The 20,198-nt window shown below is 42.4% G+C and overlaps 1 protein-coding gene across 1 annotated transcript in view; it reads left to right on the top strand.

Moving 5' to 3' along the window:
• Nucleotides 1-20,198, top strand: part of LOC116835342 (protein lifeguard 4-like) — a 32,328-nt gene that overhangs the window by 2,328 nt on the left and 9,802 nt on the right. The window contains 5 exon segments of the mRNA XM_032798105.2: nucleotides 580-825; nucleotides 9,152-9,229; nucleotides 9,232-9,357; nucleotides 12,975-13,053; nucleotides 18,698-18,751. Of these exon segments, the coding sequence (XP_032653996.2) occupies nucleotides 612-825; nucleotides 9,152-9,229; nucleotides 9,232-9,357; nucleotides 12,975-13,053; nucleotides 18,698-18,751 (551 nt within the window). The 5' untranslated portion in view covers nucleotides 580-611.

Here is a 20,198-nt window from a genome sequence, read left to right as displayed (position 1 = left end):
CCACACTCGCTGCCCTTGCTGGTTTTATGTGTAACTTCTCAAAGAAAAGGGTGAAAGGATCTTTTTAATATTAGCTAATGCTGCAGCAATCTGCCAATTATGCTACTTAGAAACAAAGATTAAAGAAATCAGGTGCAGTAAAAAAAACAATGCTTAGCTCTGTATAAGGAAATTCCTGTCTGTTAATAGCTCAGTATAGTTTTATCTCACACACAATAGCTCAGAGGTCTGACACTGAAGAAAAATAGAGGTAAGTCTAGTAGTAAACTTCAATCTGAAAACTGTTAATCATGCTTAGTTGGTCTTCAATATGTAATGTTGAAAATATAATTGACTGGTAAATGGTAATGATTTGATTATTTTGCACAGGTGTGTTTTACGGTTATATAAAGTTATGTATTTTTCACATTAACAAGTTACTGATGAATTCATAGTTGTGTTTGAACCAACTCTATTGCATTTATATAGATCATATTTTTCAGAAATACTAGATTAAGCAAGAGTTTCTGGTTATGGATTAAAGTAGTTTTTAAACATTCTTGTTGTGAGGATAATGGCTACTAATAGTTCTTTTCCCAGCACGCGTCTAGGTGCGGAAAGTACTCAAGAGAATGAATAAAACAACAGAGGCGGAGGTCAGACATCGCTCATTGAGACGCAGTCAAAACAAACAAAACATTGAAATGGCAGATGTCCATTCCCCACCAGCCCAACACAGCGAAAAAAGGATTCCTAATAAGGGGTCCCAGCAGAGGAGTTCAGTGCTAAACCAGCACAATAACGATAACAAAGATGAGTGGCAATGTCCTGAGTGTTCACAGAAAGGTAAGTGAGAGAATTCCAGAAGTGGATGTTACTTTTCTGGATGAATCTGTGCTGACTGAAAGGATATTCTGCTTTTGTTCTTAACTGGTTCATGAAGTTCGGGGTTTACACACAGGAAATAAGGAGCCCAAATTCTGCTCACATTGTTGAGATTCTGATTCCTTTGCTTACACTGAATAATATGACAGGTTTCAGAGGGGTAGCTGTGTTAGTCTGTGTCCGTAAAAACAATGAGAAGTCCTTGTGGGACTTTAGAGACTAATAAATTTATTTGGGCATAAGCTTTTGTGGGATATAAACCACTTCATCAGATTCATGGAGTGGAAAATACAGTAAGCAGGAATAAATATAAAGCACATGAAAAGATCATAGAATCATAGAAGATTCGGGTTGGAGGAGACCTCAGGAAGTCATCTAGTCCACCTCCTGCTCAAAGCAGGACCAATCCCCAACTAAATCATCTAAAACTCACTAAATTTGTGAGTCTCTCAGGTGCCACAAAGATTCCTCATTGTTTTTACTGACTAAAATGTTACTCCACATGTGGTCCCATTGAAATCAGTGGGGTAGCTCGCTGAGTTAAGCTACTGCACATCTTGAATAGGCGTGTCACAATCTGGCCCACTGAGCTCAAGAGCAAAAACACTCATTGGCTTCAGTGGGAGCAATATCATGCCTTTTTCTTTCTTGCTTGCTTTTCTTTTTTAAGTTCTTGTTGGGAAACTAACTGCTGATATGGAAGTTTAAATGTTACCAGCAGTCACATCTCATAACAATGTTTTGTTGAGTGGCCTGCTGAGTGTCCATTTCCATGGCTTAATTGCTTGACCATTTCAAATGTCACTGCTGTGGTTAGTTAGCAGCCTCACTGCAATCACAAATGGACATTTAGTTGTGTATTTTTGTATGCAGCAGTAGTTTTAATAATTTAATAAGCCATGGTTGAATAACCAACAGATGTTTTAAATCCACGTTCCTCTTCAGCATACCTTGGCATGATTACTCTTCGTCCCAATTTCCTCAATATTTTATCACCTTTTTAGAGTCATAGAAAATAAACATGCTGTTTCCCTCTGCCCTGCCTCAGTTAAGTCCAGGGCTCTGAACTTGCACCATGAGGCATGCCAGTGGCTTGCACACTCCCATGGAATCTGATTTACATTTATGGGTGCACAGCTTCAGTTCTGATTGATCAACTGCAGGATTGGTGCCCAGTAGTGTAAATTCTCTGATCGACAATCAGACATTATGCAATAGCCTTGATGTTTCCAGAGAAAAATTACGTTTGTCCAAAAAGCTCACATCAAGGGGTTATAAAGGAAAACCGTATACAAATAAAATAACCTGTATGTTAAAACAGCAGGGAACAGAAGTAATTCATTCTTCATTTCTGTGCAATGTAGAAAGACAAACAAAGTGCAGTGATTTGATCCCTGTGAAAATCTCTTATTAGTTCACAGTTTCCTTGCAGCCAGAAATTTAAGGGAACGGTAGAGTTGTAGAGACATCCACCCATCACAGTTGCTGGGCAGCTGGGTTATGGGTAAAGTAATGAAGACACACATGCACACACCTGCAGCCCTTAGAGAGGCTTCGAGAGTATCAGACACTTGCAAGTCAGATCTCACTGGAAAATCTCCAAGCTACACGAGGGTGTGTGGGAGGGAGTTCTCCACTACTTTATCTTTCCTCCAGGACTCTGCCTGCTGTGCTAATATATGTATGCTTCTACTTTTTACCTTGTTCCTACATTTCTGGCTACTGCAAAGGGAATGTCTTGGCTCTGCTACGCTACTCCTTTGCTAGTTACTGCTCAGAACTTTACCAAGCAATTGAAAAGAAGACGATTTTGTCAGGTGTTGTAGTCAGGAATGGCTGACTCAGGGCAGACTGTCAACAACAGGGCAGACACCCCAAACTGGTGGTATGTTCTATAATTAGATTTCACCAAGCCAGTGACAAATGTGAACTCCTGGATCACTGTAACAGTCTTACCATGGAACCACACACAGTCTCCTTAGACTCTCCAGTCTATCTTGCCACCCAGGCAAACTGGATTTAGTGATAAATGGTCACTTACACCAAAAACCACAAAATATTCAGATTGCTTCCAGTCTCAAGAGATCTGTCACCTAGATCTTACACCAAAGAAAACTCCTGTAGCCAATCCTGTAATAAACTATCAAAAGATGTATTCACTAGGGAAAAAAGGAGTTATTTATAGATTAAAGCAACCAAAATTATACACACAAATGAGCTGCAATCTAAATCCTAAGAGTGACAGAGTTATACAGCTCTGGCAATTCAAAATGTCTTTCAGGGCAGACCCAAGGGTAACCCCTGTGGATCTCTGGCTTCAGTTTAGTGTCTCTAGTACTGTTGAGTTCAAACAGCAACGAGATGAAAAATCTTCATGTCCAATATTTTTATTTCCCTCTTCCAGTATTCAAACCAATGGGATGAGGTCTTCTGCACCTACTTCTCCATGGATGGATGAGGCAATTAACAAAGCTTATGTCTTATAATGGCCCTCTTAATTTTTGATAATCCTCCTGGATGGGGTGGGGGTGGGGGGATTCCCATGCCTGGGTTCACAGGTGCAGAGCAAACATTTTCAAACTTATAAAGCAAATCTTACATATTTTCATAAAGCATGGACTACAGCCCTTACAAGTGAGATTACTGCATGCAGCAACGTACAAGCATGTCATAGAGGTTAGACACTAAATACATTGTCATAAGACTACTACCTATTTTGAACAAAACTAACATACAGGTGAGCTGGTTTGGTCTCCAACTATGAGTTTGTCAGCCCTTAGCTAACGTCTACGGCCTTAGCCAGAGCTGACGCTTTGTGTACCAGTGTCACAGTCACTGCAGCCCACAGAGTTCTGAACAGGGCCGTCCTTCGGATTTGTGGTGCCCTATGCAGGATTATTAAACTGGTGCCCCTGTGCCTGACTTGCTCTGAGCAACACAAACATAAGCTTACAGTATTGGAAAAGTTGCCACATGCATGTTATTAAAACCAGTTTAACTTAATGAAGCACACTGTAATGCTGATGGACTAGCACTAAAGAAGTAGCACTATAGAAAAAATTCTGATTTGACAGAATGATGCAAATAATATAATTTTTTAAATTTGTCAACAATTTTATTGGAAATTTATATGAAGAGGTATGAAACAAGGGTTAGCTTTTAATTAAAAGCATCGTTCTGCGTTGTTTTGGCTGCAAAATCAGGAATAATGTCATCATATGACAAAGACAAAGTGATGTCTTGTTCGATTGCAAGAATAGCAAGACCAGTCAAGCGTTCCTGACTCCGTGTTAGAGCGGAGGTAGTTTTTAATGAGCTTTAGTTTTGAGAAACTCTGTTCTCCTGATGCTACTGCTACAGAAATGTCAGTAGATATACGAGTGGCAATGTACACATTAGGATATATAGATATCAACAAGTTGCTGGTATGAGAAACTGTACAATGTCCATCATTGATTTTGCATGTGCAACATTGATGACAGTGTATCAATTCTTTGTACTGTTCAAGTCCATTTAAATCAAAAACTATCACCAATATTTCAGGAGGCTCTCTAGGTTCGTGCACTTTGTCATTGGTTTGCTCTTTTTTCCTATTTTGTTTGTGTTTAGTCCCACTCAGCCTGCTGCCAGCTGAGTGAATGGAACCCAGGCTGACAGTGGGTTGAGTGGCTCAGCCGGGTCTTCAGCCGCTGGCCTGCTTTAGCCCGCTGCCAGCCTGGGTTCCTTGGGGTCCCCAGGCCAGCAGCGGTTGCTGAGTGGGGCCAGTGGCCGGGACCGCTGGCTAATGGGGCAGCAGCCAGAACTCCAGAGAATCAAAAATCAGATGGCATGCCACCTTTGGGGCACGTGTGCCATAGGTTTGCCGACCCCTGCTGTATACCAGTCGTTCCCAAAACTGGGGTTCATAGAACCCTGGGGGTTTGCAGAACATTATCGGGGGTTCACACACAGAAATTTCACTAATGGCAGCCAGAGAACCCCGGGCATTGGAGACAGCAGGTGGGACCCGGTTTGCAGGCAGACACCCTGAGCCCCAGGGAGAGCAGGGCCGGGCAGTTTGGGCTGGCAGCCCAAGTTCTGGCGGTCAGCGAGGAGAGCCGGCACGCCAAAGCCCAGCGCTCCACGCAGGGCGTAGCCCAAAGCCCCAGGGAGAGTGGTGCCAGCAGCCTGAGTCCCCAGCGGTCAGCAAGGGAGCCGGCAGCCTGATCCCAGTGCTTCTGTGCGGGGCTGGCAGCCGAGTAACAGGAAGAGTGGGGCGGGCAGTTGGGGCTGGCAGCGGGGAAGCCGGCAGCCCGAACCCAGCCTAAGCCCCAGGAAGAGCGGGGGGGCATTGGGGCATCCATCACACTGAGGAAATTTAAATTAAATCCCTGAAAATATTCATTTTTAGGAGAGGTTCATGACATTCACAATTCAGTGAAAGGGGTTCGCGGGCTGTTAAAGTTTTGGGAACACTGCTCTATACACTAGTAAGGAGATGAGCATATTACAGTTGTTGGAGGCTCTATTTAGCACAGGGGTAGGCAACCTATGGCACGCGTGCCGAAGGCGGCACACAAGCTGATTTTCAGTGGCACTCACCTGCCAGGTCCTGGCCATCGGTCCGGGGGCTCTGCATTTTAATTTAAATGAAGCTTCTTAAAATTTTAAAAACCTTATTTACTTTACATATAACAATAGTTTAGTTCTATTATTATAGACTTATAGAAAGAGACCTTCTAAAAATGTTGCAATGTATTACTGGCACATGAACCTACATAGAATGAATAAAATGAAGACTTGGCACACCACTTCTGAAAGGCTGCCAACTTCCTGATTTAGCATTAACAGCTCTATAGGAAAGTCAGTCACATTTTTTGCTTCTCTGATGAAAACTGGCCCACTCCCTTCCCCATACCAACTTGTCACAAATAAATTGTCAACGACTTAATTTTCTGTTTTGGCTCAGATATTGATTTTTTTTAAAATAAAATGAATTCAGAGATTTTTAGCAAAGCATTTTTGGCAAAACAAAATTTTTAAATGACAATCTAAATGGCAACACAGTACTGCTTTCATGCTTGGCTCACCCCTAGCCTGCTGATCCAACAGCTGTGGTAGAGGAGGAAGATAGGTGGAAAAACTTTAGGACCCCAAAATCCACCTCTTGGTGCACCAGTGGCAACAGCAGCAGCAGCAACACCTCAGGTCCGATCACACGCCAGTGGCACAACCGCAAGCCCAACAGACCATGGTGAAGTTAGCACAGCAATCTGATCTCAGGGACAGGGCACCATGTGAGCAACAACAGCTCATCCTGCCCTGTGCAGCTCTGCCCAGACGTGCTCCCAGCGCTAGGGTGACCAGATCCAGATGTCCTGATTTATAGTGCCAGTCCCCATATTGGGGCTTTGTCTATATAGGCACCAGGAGCCTATATAGAGAAAGACTCCCAATTGGACTGTCCTTAATAAAAGTGGGACATCTGCTCACCCTACCCACCCCCTGTCCTGATTTTTTGCACATGCTGTCTGGCTATCCCCAGCCCAGTCCTGTGCGACCATTCCAATCCTGCCTGCCTTCCAAGGAAGTGAGTTACTCTCACTTTCATTCCTCAGTAGGCAGCCAGGGAGGGGGGAGAAGGGGTGCTCGTTGGGGGAGGGAGAAAGGGTGCTCTGTGGGGCAGGGGGGAGAAAGAATGGATGTTATGGGGGACAAACAAGGATACTTCCAGAGCCGCCGAGCCTGCCTCACCTCAACGCCGGGGGAAGGATTCACACTCACAGGTGAGTTCCCTTCCCACCCCTTCCCAGTAATCCCAGAGACCTCAGCAGCCAATCCCCTCCCTCAGACTGTGCTGCATTCGGTTCTCTCTAGCACCCAGCAGCCCTGCTCTTACATGCCTCACTACTCTTCAGTCTGTCGGGCTCCGGCAGAGCAGTGCCCCAGACCTAGTGTGCCTCTAGGCGCGCCATGTTCTGCCTAATGGGCTAAGGACAGCCTGTCATAAGTAGATAGGTAAGTAAGGGTTAAGTTTTCTTTTACCTGGAAAGGGTAACCAACACCCTGACCGAGGAGCCAATCAGAGAACTGGATTGTTTAAGTCAGGGGGCGGGAATTTGTATACTCCAGGTCTTTTTTTGTTTTCCCAGCTGTGAGTAAACAACGGTTTTCCTCCTAACTCCTTCTATTTCACATAATTATACCAAAAGTCTGTGAGTACAAAGGAATCCCCCAAAGCAAGTCGGCTATGAGGACTTTGGGTTGTACGAATAGATGTGGATGGCTGTGTCTTTGTTGTTTTCTCGGCTGTGAGTTAACAAGCTTCCTCCAACTGCATCTTAATCTCCAAGTGTCTCCTACACAATTTGTGAGTACAAAGGAACCCTAAGCAATTCGGCTATGAGGAGCTTTGGGTTGCAATTTACATGTATGTGGATTGGTTGGACTGGTTTAAAATCGGGCTATCGGTTTTAAATCAGACTGTTCTTCATATTTTCTATAAGCAAGAGCCCTGTATTGAGTTTCTTAATGCAAGATATTGTTTTAATATTTTCTTTCTTTTTTAATATAAACTTTTCTTTTAAACGTGTGGAAGTTTCTTTTCCTAGGAGGAGGCAAAGGGAAGGGAACAGCCAGGCCTGTGGGCTATTTTCCTATTGCTTTCAGGAAAGAGCAGGCTACGGGGAAGGCAAAGCCAAGCTGTTGGTATTTTGCATCTCAATTGTCCCTGAGGGTAGAGAACGCTATCTCTTGGGAAGCAGAGAAACCGGTTTCTTGCAAGGCCTGGGAAGGAGGCGGGGAAGGGATTTTTCCCCTCTTTTAGAATCCAAGGGACTTTTGGAATCTGGTGTCCCCCCAAGGAAGGTTGGGACACCAGAGAGAGGAAAGGGGGGATCAGGCCCCATCAATTCCTGAATTGGTGGCAGCGAGAATATCCAAGCTGGTAGTGAGCTTGGGGGAGTTTCAGGTAAGCCCCCAGATTTTGGACGCTAAAGTCCAGGTTTGGGACAGGACCAGATTGTGGACGCTAAAGTCCAGGTCTGGGACAGGAGGCTATTACCACACAGCCCTGGTTCTGAAGATCAGTGAAACTGGGGAGAATTTGGTGATTGCTCATACTGCTGCAGCTTAAGAAAATTCTGGGCATCAGCAAAGGCCCTGAAGCTCATAGTAGAACCTAGATCACCAGAGCTCTTGGCAAATTTATAGTAGGAAGACAGTGCTGCATTGGTTACACTAAGTTCTTATTTGGAAGGTTTTCTTTGCAACAGTAAGGAGTAGAAACCTTTTTTTTTTAATGAAATCATAGATTGATGGTGCTTGCCCAGGAGAGATTCCTATTCATCCTGGACAAGTGGATTTTTCAAACTCTGTTTTTATACTTGCAAAATATTTACATACTCGTAGGTACATTCCCACTTGTGTTTAGAATGATCCAGTCTTCCTGTCTTATTCTTTCTTCTCCCTTCTTGGTCCCTTCCGCATAGTCTGTGCAGAGACTATTCCTTTGTTATGCCTCTCTGGAGGGGGAATAATTTGTGAATGAGGTCTCCCCCAACCCAAACACTCCCACTATACAACTCTCTCCCGAAGCCATCTGTCAGGGGTGGTTTAGGAACAACAAAATCAATCTTTCCACAATCCAATGGGGTGGTATAGAAACGCTAGATAACCTGTTAGAAATCCCTTCCTACTCAGAGGATCTGTGATTTTGTTTTAACCAAATTCCTTCCTATACATTGGATACTGCTCTTGGGTGTGCATAAGCGTAGCATTTCAAGGTGAAATAATGCTTGATTTTGAAGGGTTAACAGGAGCCACTGCATGAACAAGCTGCTCCACTGGGATGCTGCAGTCCTTTGCTGCATTATGTCAGACACGGACGTTCAGTGCACCTATACTCAAAGGTCTCCAAAAAGAGAAATTATTCAACCAAAACTGACAAGCTTCATAATCCCTAATATTTATTTGCATATTCTTGTCAGAAACTAGAGTATTCGGAGTGTTTCATCTATGCAGCGTTTACCATCTGTCAGGCTAGTTTTGCCTCTGACACCAAACAATATTTTAATGTCCTTTTGCGGGAGAAAAGTAGAGGCAAGTCTAATAATACATTTTTATTTAGCCACTGTAACTAATGGGCCAGTTATCTCTAGTGTAACTCCATTGTGTTACACAAGGGATGATTTTGTCCCAATATTTGTCCATTGTTTGAATTGGAAATAAACATAGTTTCCATTACCAATTACTTTGTAACTTATCATGACACCTGAAACTCATGCTACAATATCTACCAAAACCTTAGAAGCTGCAGAAAGAAAACTGCTAGAGATAGAGAAAAACAAACCAGCCGAAGTTAACACTAAAGATGGAAGGCAGATGCCGAGACTGAGAACCAGAATTCCCCAGCAGCGTCGCCTGGCTACAATATGGATTATTGGATGAGCAGTCCAAATACAAAACCCCAGTCTACAGGAGTCACATCGGAAGGCTCAGATGGGCTTCATAGAGGTAGGTGGGACAATGCCTAACATAGCTTCCTACCATGAGGCATATTTGCCCTTGGTTCTGGGATACATGCAAGAAAGGATCTGGCAAAGGTCATTTTCCTTTTGTTATTAGATTTCAAATAGTGAATTATTCACACTTGGGACAAAAGGTTATTCTTGACAGTGTGGATCGCACCAGGAGAACCACTTTCCAACTTTAAAACCTGGCGTTTTTGTACATTCCTAATGAAGGATTTTTAATAAGATTCCTCAGAACAGTACCAAGGGGCAGAAAGGCAGAGTACCTGTTAAATAGCTGTGCGTGTGTCACTGGCCTCCCCTCCTAAGGAGCTCTGCTTTGGAGAAGGAATGGGGGAGTTTCAGATGTCAATTCTTACCAGTAAGTCAGTATAACTTAAATCGCTGAAGCCACCCTCCTGAGCAACATACGTTACTCCGACCTATGCGCTGGTGTGGCCACCACTATGTCAGCACACGAGCTTCTCCCACTGACATAGCTACCACCTCTCGTTGGAGGTGAATTAATTAAATCAATGGGAGAGCTCTCTCCTGTTGGCTTAGAGTGGCTACACTGGACAGCTTATAGCAGAATAACAAGGTGGTATAGAAATAAAAATAATTGCTCCCTAAAGATATAGGCATAAACATGGGTGAAGGCATATGGGGAAAGAGGGTGGAGGGAACAAAAATAAGGTAATGCAATGACTAGTGTACATGTCCTATTTCCTGATTTTTTTTGTAATTTTGATGCTGCTCAGAGGGGAAAGATGATGATGACATATAGGCCTAACTAAAGACACATGTTTCAAGGCAGGGCTTTAAGGAGGAGTTATTCCAGCCAGACCTTTAAGAAAAATTAATACTTTGTACTTGCACAGTGCGTTTCATCCAGAGATCACCAAGAACCCAAATCCAGCTTTTGTTTTTGTTATACCTCTGTGTTTAATGTGATATTTACATTATGGAATTTAATAAAGGGAAGACTTTTTCTTTGTATTCCAGTCTGTGAAAGTAAATATAATTACTAATATGTACTCTACAAAGATATAAGAACAACTAAAATTGCAAAATCCATTTTTTTCCAGGCAAATTGTTGCAACCTAGATTTTGCTCACAATAACTACTCAAATATACATGTAAATGCCATTTGTGTGTGCAAATCAGGTAGCCAGATATCTGATTTCCGAAAGGCAGATGTCTAATCTGAGTTATTTAGCTGATTTTCGAGCACTGGGAGTTTTGGCTGAGTAAGGTCTGTACGGGATCTGGCAGTATTATACCAAATAACAAGCCTAAATAATTTATTTTTCAGAACCATCCTAATTAAATGTGTATTAGAATTCTCAGGAATAAACATAACTATAATAATAAATTATTATTTACTACTACTACATTTTAAAAGATTTAACATAACCCGTGCAAATCATCTGACAGTCTCTAGTAAAACAGTATACAATAGATTGGAGACGCCAGATGAACATAACTTTAGTTCAAAGTCTTTGTAGAAGGTATTATAAAAACAGTTTACCTTTGTGCCCTTAACTCATAAAATAAAAAGGGCAAGCTCAGGCAGTGTTTATTACACAACACTACATTTCCATTTAAGGTAAAAGACAAACAAAGGGTAGCTTGTAAATCACTTACTAGCTCATTATTTCCTACAAAAGCAACATAGAATTATTTGCAACATGTAAATGCACCATTTCAGCAATAATGGATTTGTTACAAAACAACTATGGGCCGAATGCTTGGAAAATGCTGATTGCTTCCTGCCAAGCACTACAAGCTTTCAACGGCCATTGAAATCAATGGGAGATCTGGGTCCCAAGTCAATCTCTTCATCTAAGAGAAGTAGGTAAATGTGACTGTCTAGTCAGTTAAGTCCTCTGAGAGGTGTTCTTATACAAGGAGAACTGAATTAGGCCTTTTATAAATGTATTCTTGCTTGAGGCTCTTACCACAGGAGGAATAAAAAGGGAACAATGCACATAAGAAAGCGACTATTAATCAACACTGCAATGCTCTTGTCAAACACATAGTCAGCATTTTACTGTGTTTGTTTTACTAGGGACATGGATGAAAAACAGGTGAAGTTACTTTCCCACTCTGATACAAGTTAGGCCTCAACTGGAGAGCTGCACTGAGTCTGAGACACCACTTTTCAGTCAAGATATCAAGAGATTTCTGTCAGGGGATTGTAACACAAATGATAAAAAGCATGGGGACAAATACACATGAGGAAAGACTAACAGAAATGGGCAGGTTAAGACTGGCATAAATATGGCTGCCAGCGCCGAGGAAACGTAAGGCCTGGCCAACCCTGCCAGCCACAGCATTAGCAGCCTCAGTGAGGGCATGTCTGAGTCTGGTGAGGGAAAGAGCATCACCCTAGCTCCTTTTTCCTGTCCACCAGCATAGCTGTGCTACTTGGGAGTGTTTGCTATAAGTAGCAAGGGACAATTCCCACACATGCTCTCTAGTGCTCAGAATGTCTCCAGCCTTCTCCATGTCTCTACTGTGGCTCACAAGAGGCATAACCTTATCTCTGGCTGAGATAACTGAGGGAGCAGATCATGGACTGAACAGACAAATTAGACATCACGTAAAAACAAATAAGAAAGCTATAAATGCTCATATACTTTAGGAAAGCTCTGGACCAATTGGAGCGAGTCCAGAGGAGAACAACAAAAATTATAAAAAGAAAACCTGACCTGTGAGGAAAGCTTAAAAAAATTGGGCATGTTTAGACTCGAGAAAAGAAGAGGGGGTAGGGAGAACCTGTTTACTGTTTTCAAATATGTTAAGGGCAGTTATAAAGAGAATAGTGATCTCTTGTTCTCCATGTTCACTGAAGGTAGGGCAAGAAGCAATGGTCTTAATCTGCAGCAAAGGAGGTTTAGGTTATATATTAGGAAAAGTTTTCTAACTATGGGGCTAGTTAAGCTCAGCAATAGGCTTCCAATGGAATCCCCGTCATTGCACATATATAAGAACAAACTGGACAAATATCTGTCATGGATGGTCTCAGCACAGAGGGCTGGACTTGAGGGTCTTGAGGTCCCTTCCAGTCCTATATTTCTATGATTCTATGATACTGCAGCTATCAAGTAAGCACTGGCTATGTTACCAGAAGTACTAATTTGAAAACCCCACTCAGAGCCAGAGCTGCACACATGTGCGTGTATGCACACCTGCTGAAAGACAAACTCACCCAGAGCAGCATCTCATGGAAGTCATGCAGCCTTTATGGATTGCAAAGATTCATCTGTTTTTTCAAGATTTGCAGTGGTTCTCAGACAAAGAGGCAGCAGTTAGTTGGGAACTGGTCCTGCTTTGAGCAGGGGGTTGGACTAGATGACCTGCTGAGGTCCCTTCCAACCCTGATATTCTATGATTCTATGATTCATTTCACTCTGAGCATCAATCCATTGGCTATTTATTCTATGGTGATCTACTGCCTGATATAAATGGAATATGGTGACTTCTTCAGGCCAATATTGTTCAGTTCTTGCACCTGAGAAATGGGACATGACATTTTCACTAAAGTTTTACTCATGGGTGTTGTTTTTAAATCTAAATGTCTTATCTGAAACAACACTTTCTGCACTATTTCCTCAGCTTTCGTCTTGAAAGTGGACTGCTTTGCAACACTTCTCTTGGCCATAACAATTGGTATAATCTCTGGATTGATTTACTGGTAAGTTCTCAGTGTTCAGCTTCATATTAAACTACACTTCTAGGAGTGTGTCCTTGTAGCATCAGTTCAGACTAATGCTGTCCAAAGGCTTGATGATGCCTATCCCTTACATGGCAATGTGGGGAAACAGGAAGGAATGGAGACTTCCCCTTTGTACAGCTGTGTCAGGGCTCCTCACAATTGTGCTCAAAGGCATATAGAGGATTCCCACTGGGTGCAGCTAGGCAGGGGGTGGGGAGTAGGGAGAGCTAACTGGATGCACTGCTCTGTAGTACCCTATAAAGCAGTCACAAAGTGCTCCCACCACGTCCCAATAGTGCAGCCCAGGAGCCAAGAAGGAAAGAGAGGGCATCTAACAGCAGAGTTTCCATGGGAGTTTGTAGAAGGAAGTTTGGAGGCTTTGCATTACAGGTTCAGTTTCGCCTCAGCAAGAAGAACAGACAGCAAGTCCTCAGTTATTGTTACCAGCATCAGATGTCCCATGTTCTGCTTCCTGCCTGGAGGAAGCAACGGAGCCAAGTAAAGAGGAGAGACAAGGAGAAAAAATACTGGAAATTTGTCACCACTCCCTCTAGGAGAACCTGAAGGATATTTTCACAATTGGAAGTCTTGTCTTACTCAGCACCTAGTAGCAATTCATGTGGAGAGAACAACCTGTAAGGAACAACTTGGAGGAAAAATAGCAAAGGAAAGAACTGAGAACTGCTGCTCAGATCAAACCAGATGGACCTCAGACAAATCCAAGAGAGCATCCATCAATGGTCAAAGAAGAATACAGTCCTCACTGGGGACTCTGTGATAAGAAGAGTGGATAGAACATTCTGCAAGTGGCAGAAGGACAACAGGACAATTTGCTGCTTCCAGAAGCAGAGATGAAGGACATCACCACAAGAATAAATAAGATTCTGAGATCAGCCAGAGACATTCCTTTGGTGGTGATCATCAGCAGCTGCAATGACACCGCATCAGGCACCATTCCACCGATCCTGGAAGATTTCAGGAAACTGAGAAGGAAACTCAAGGAAAGGAATATCCAGGTGATCTTCTCAGGAATCCTTCCTGGCCCTTGAGTGAGAGAAGAAAGAAGATGAAGATACTGGAGTGAATTGCTGGTTAAGTAAGTGGCATAGAGAAGAAAAAATTTGGTTTTGTGGAACATCGGGTCAACTAATATATAGAGAGAACTTCATGGTTCTGATATGGCTTTCATCTTGGTAGTAGGGGTACCAATCTCCTGGGTTATAGACTAGCTAGTATAGTTGGGAGGGCTTTGAACTAAAGATGAAGGGGGAAGAGGAAAAAGAAGTAGTTATGGTGCAAACACCAGATATGTAAATGAGGCACAAACCTAATGCATGTGACAAACCCAAGGACTATAGAGCATGTAAGGAATAATTGTTTAGATACTCATGCTAAGAACCTAGGAAATAAACAAGAGGAGTCGAAGATGCTCATGTTTGAGAGGAAATATGATATGGCTATGACTGAAATATGGTGGGATTGGTTTTATGGTAAAATCAGTGATTACAACTTGTTCTGTAAGGATAGAATGGGGAAAAATGAGAGGGGAGGATAGAACTTTCCATCACAGACACTGTTGTGCTGTCTGGAGTGGTTCACAATCATGAGTGCCAACCTCAGGGCAGACTGTCAAAAAGCAGGGCAGACACCCCAAACTGGTTGCATGTTCTATAATTAGATTGCACCAACTCAGTAACAAATGTCAACTCCTGGATCACTGTAACACTCTTAACATGGAGTCACAGACCATCCCCTTGGGCACTCCAGTCTATCTTGCCACCCAGGCAAGCTGGACTCTCTGATAAATGGTTGCTTTATTCCAAAAATCACAAAATATTCAGGTTGCTTCTAGTCCCAAGAGACCAGTCACTTACCCCAAGTAAATTTGGACCTTGGATCTCACACCAACAACAATGCTTGTAGCCAATCCTGTAGGAAACTAATTAAGGATTTTTTAACTAGGAAAAAGGAATGGAGTTACAGCAGAACCTCAGATTACAAACACCAGAGTTATGAACTGACCAGTCAACCTCACACCTCAGTTGGAACTGGAAGTACGCATTCAGGCAGCGGCAGAGACCAAAAAAAAAAAAAAAAAGGCATGTGTAATACAATACTGTGTTAAATGTAAACTACTAAAAAAAATGGGAAATCAGCATTTTTCTTCTGCATAATAAAGTTTCAAAGCTGTATTAAATCAATGTTCAGTTCTAAGCTTTTGAAAGAACCATAACATTTGGTTTGGAATTACGGACAACCTCCATTCCCAAGATGTTTGTAACTCTGAGGTTCTATTGTATTTACAAGTTAAAGCAGGCAACATATGCACACAAATGAGTTACGGTATATGGTTCCAAAAGCTGACAGAGATATAGTAATCTGTCAGCTCCAAATGTCTTTTAATGCTAGCCCAGGTTGACCCTGGAGATCTCTGCTTTTATTTCCTAGCTCCAGCCCTGTGAGAGCTCAAACAGCAAAGAGATTAAGAATTTTCAAGTCAGCTTGTCTTTCTTCTTCCATATTCAAGTTGCTGGGACAAGCTTCCTTGCATGTAGCACCTTCACAGGTGTGAGGGGGCCATTCACCCATTCTTTATATCATGATGCTTCACAATGGCCCCCTTAAGTTTGATAGTCCTTCTTGATGTGCAGGGGACCTGCTCCTCCTGCTTGAGTTCACAGGTTCAGAGCAGACCTTTTTACAGTTATAAAGCAAAATTTACATATTACCTTATAGCATGGGATACATATGGGATATATGTAAGATTAATGCATTCAGCAACTTACAAGCATTTTATAGAGTCTAAACACTAAAAACATCCTTACACTTCTGTCACCTGTCTTGAACAATACTAACAAACAGGTGAGCTGGTCTGGTTTCCGCTATGAATTTGTCAGTGCTCAGCTGACATCTAGAGCCTTGGCAAGACCTGGTACCAGGTCTACCAGCATCATAGACAATGCAGAATCACCAGACCTCAAATGCTCATGGATTAAAGTTCTAACTAGTCAAACTACAGGTGGTGTAGTGGTGGGTATCTCTGAGACCACCAAATCTCACCAAAGAACAGGACAAACTGCTCCAACTTTAACTTGGGGATCGTTGCTGAAGATCTAATGCAGCCAGTACCAAACCTTCTTTAGAGCTTCTAAAAACAGTTGATGATTTCTTAACACAGAAAACTCTGCACCCAACAGAGGGTAATTCAGCACTGAACCTCATTCAATGAAGAGCTAATCAGTGACCTAAAAATTAGCCATTTCCTAGGTACCAGTGATCATGCTCTGGTTACATTTACATTGCACAAGCCAAATATGGTAACAACTTGCCATATATTATATTATGAACTTGAAAGGGGCTAATTTTCCAAAGCTTAAAGCAACTGTTGCCATAATAGACTGGGAACAAATTTAAAGTGGGAAGTGTTAATGAAAACTGATAATTGTTCAAGGACATCCTTGATGCCCCAAAAAGCAATGACTGCATAGACGTGAAAAAAGGTACATGAAGCAAGAAACCATCCTAGGTAAACGGAAGTGTGGACTCAGTGATTTTATATATATGTATAGAGAAAGCGAGAGAAAGAGAAGGTGGAAAAAGGGGAAGTAAAGGGTTATGAATATAAATTGCTAGTTTAAAAATGTAAGCAACTGATAAGGGAAGCCAAAGGAATCAGTAAACTGTCAATGGCTAATAGATTTAAAAGTAATAAGAAGGCATTTTAAAAACTAGAAAAACCCTAAATCAGATATAGGTCCATTCCTAGGTACAGATCGTAAAACCATAATTAGTGATGTAGAAAAGGCAGGAATGTTCTCAATAGATATTTCTGTTCTACATTTGGAATGAAGCAGGAGGCTGTATCCATTCTGTATGTTGTGGTGGATGGAATAAAAACTTCAGCATCTTTAACAAAGGAGGATGTGAGTCAGCCTCTGCTAAAATCAAACTTTTTCAAAATTGGCAAGACCAGATGGCTCACACTCAAGATCTTAAAGGAACTAGCTGAGGAACTCTCTGAACCACAAATCTTGGAAGGCTGGGGGAATTCCAGAGAATTGGAGGACTGGCTGGGATTCTGGGAGGTGTTTGCCTTCCTCTGCAGCCTGGGACGTGGTTTAACTGCTGGGATCATCTGGCCATATCTCATGTCACATAATCAATTCCCTGTCGTTGCAGGAGCATCAGGCACTGGTGGCACTTTAGTCTCTCCTTCTCTCTCCCTGTGGCACGTAGTTAAATCTTCTTAGGAATGATGTGCTTTAGCCTCATTAGTCTTTGCACTTGATATAGGGGTATCTGGGTGAAATGTGATGGCCTGTGATGTGCAGATCAGTCTACAAGATCTACTGGTCTCTTCTGGCATTAAACTTTATGAAGCCCTCTGAAAATATGAATCTGTCTCTGAGGCACATTGGCCTAGAGTGAGGCTACCTTTGTGGCCAAAAGGTAGAGCAAAGAGTTAGCAGTTAGGGAGAGCTGAGGCGGAAGGAGAAGATGAATTTTAAAGTAAAGTGCACTGAGAAAGAGCACATGACAGCTACTATGCACCCACATAGACCAGAGCCCACTTGCTTTGAATAGACTGCTTGATACACAGCATTGTTTTGTACGATTGTCTAAGTAAGTGTTTCCATCTTGATAATACTTGACATAGTTGCTGTTTAGATCAGCTATTGCAGCACACACAAAACTGGGAAGCCTCTGAGAAACTGTTTTTTGTTTGTTTGTTTTTATAGGTTTTCATGGCATGGAAACTAAATATATTTGCTACGGAAACTGTCATAAAAACAGAGAATGGTTCTCTCGCTTTCTCTCTCTCATTTATTTTCTTATTTCCTCATAAATTGGGGTTGGGCATGTTATACTTTGAGATTAAAGGCAAATGCTGAGCCTTTGCCCAAAGCCAGGGCATTTCCATTGAGCTGAGAGTACGGTACTGCATCCACTGCACAAACTCACAGGTCTGTTTAGGCCAGTTGATCCGTACAGTGTCAGACCCACTGATCATCCCCCAACCCAGTGCTGACTTGTTTGCTTCGCACAGCCACAGTGCACAGGTTTCTCTTGTGTAGGGAGCACAAAGTCCTCCTCAATGGTCCTTTCTTAACATGTGCTCCACTACAGAGAAGGCCCACATCAGTTCTCTTTAGGGCCTTCCGTGGAGAATGAGGGCAGGATCTGGCATAAGTGTGAACTTTTACCATGTCTGTCACTGCTCTATAACTCACCTTTGCTATTTAAATTCTTCGCTTTTTGCTTGTTCGTCTTCTGTGAATTGGTGTAAACAGCACTTCCTGTAACTTCAAGCCATGTGTGTGAAGCAGGACCATGTAAGGAAAGCACGTAAGGGCCAGTTCCACTCAGTTAAACTCCTGCAACTACACTGAGGTCATTGGAGATGTACAAATATCACAGAGAACTAGGGTGACCAGACAGCAAGTGTGAAAAATCGGGATTGGGGTGGGGGGTAATAGGAGTCTATACAAGAAAAAGACCCCAAAATCAGGACTGGCCCTATAAAATCAGGACATCTGGTCACCTTTCAGAGAACTGAAGCTTGCCCAATGTATTTTGCAAAGCCACATGTGATTTTGTAGCAACCACTTTTGTCTCTTACTAGGAACGTGCTTCAAGGATGGCAGCAGAAGAATCTCTGGTTTTGGCTTAAACTTCTGTAAGTAACCAAAATGACTCACCAATGCATTGTGTTTCATTAAACATCATGATCTCTGAGATTATTAACAGTACAGCAGGTATCCCTTCCGAGGCTGGGTGTGACCAGTACTGCTATCATATCTCTTGATAGTGACACAAGAAGTGAATTGATTACATTTTCCCTGCTGCTTTCTTTTCTCTGTTCCCATCTTCTTCCCTCCCCCTCCTTTATTGAAGGCTCAGTCCTAGGATTTCTATGTGAGTCTAGTGGATAGAAATGCACACCAGTATGCTCTGTATGCCACAGTGTATGTGTTTTAGTTTCCCGATGACATTATTTCATTTAGTGACAATTTATCATTGTTCTTTACCCTCTGCATAGGCAAATATACTCAAGATTGTCAGTAGCTGGCCCGTAGGCACACATGCCACATAACACCAGATAGCTGGATTTACCCACAGCACTAGAACACAAGAGGTGGGCAGCTACACTGGCTTTGTGTTGCAATCTTCTGCCCAATGTATTCATCCGCATTGGAATACTGCTGCAATGGAGTCTCCAGAAGAGTGCTCAAGCCTGGGGATGGGTCAGGTGGCCTGCAGCTTGGTTGGTTAGCCCAAGTCTCTGCCAAAACAGACACAGCTATTTTTAGCACACTAGCTCAAGCCTCACTAGTGCAAGGCTATCTACCTGTGTTGGGAGCCTCGCTCCCAGCTGCAATGTAGACATACCCTTGGTGAGAAGGTGGAGAGTCCCATATGGGGTGCTCAGACATTACAATGATGAGAGACGTATATGTATGTAAACAAATAGCAGGTGGAGGTAGGGGGAAGAGAGAGGTGAACAGATGTTAAAAGAGAAATGTCGGAGAGAGCAGAGAAAACAGAAGAGGGCAAGACACAAGTGATACAGGTTATGTGTGTAAAACCCATCACCTGGGTATCTAAAGGTGTTGCTAATCAAAAAGTGCATAGGCATGAATAAAAGCCACTTTTGGAAAACTTGGCCTCAGCAACATTTTTTGCTAGGATCTGTATTTCTGCACAAATCTGCAGTTTCAATGACATCTCCACTCAGGCAAATCAGATAGAGAATGTGCAAGTCATTTGCTACACTTACAAACATATGATGATATTCTAAAGACAGGTAAATCCTGCTTACCCCTCTGATTCAGGGACCATAGCCAAAAATCAAAATGTCAGAAAAGTAAGATTCTGACTGGAGGGACATTACCATATTTTGTTATACCAATAAAAACTAGCAGGATCTTAAAGGGGACAAGACATTTGTCACATTTATTGTAAATACCATAATAAAATAAAAGATAACAGCAAACAGTGTTGTTTGGTTACTTATTCCTATAATTATATATATATATCCATTCACACAATCATTCAGACAAGTTCTGTGTAGATATTATAGTTACCAGCCTAAAGTTGCTTGTGACAGAATACTGGCCAGGTAC

The sequence above is a fragment of the Chelonoidis abingdonii genome, chromosome 2, assembly GCF_003597395.2.
Source record: "Chelonoidis abingdonii isolate Lonesome George chromosome 2, CheloAbing_2.0, whole genome shotgun sequence".
Taxonomy (NCBI): Eukaryota; Metazoa; Chordata; order Testudines; family Testudinidae; genus Chelonoidis; species Chelonoidis abingdonii.
The sequence above is the reverse complement of the archived record's forward strand: the minus strand, read 5'-3'. Positions and strand labels throughout refer to the sequence as shown.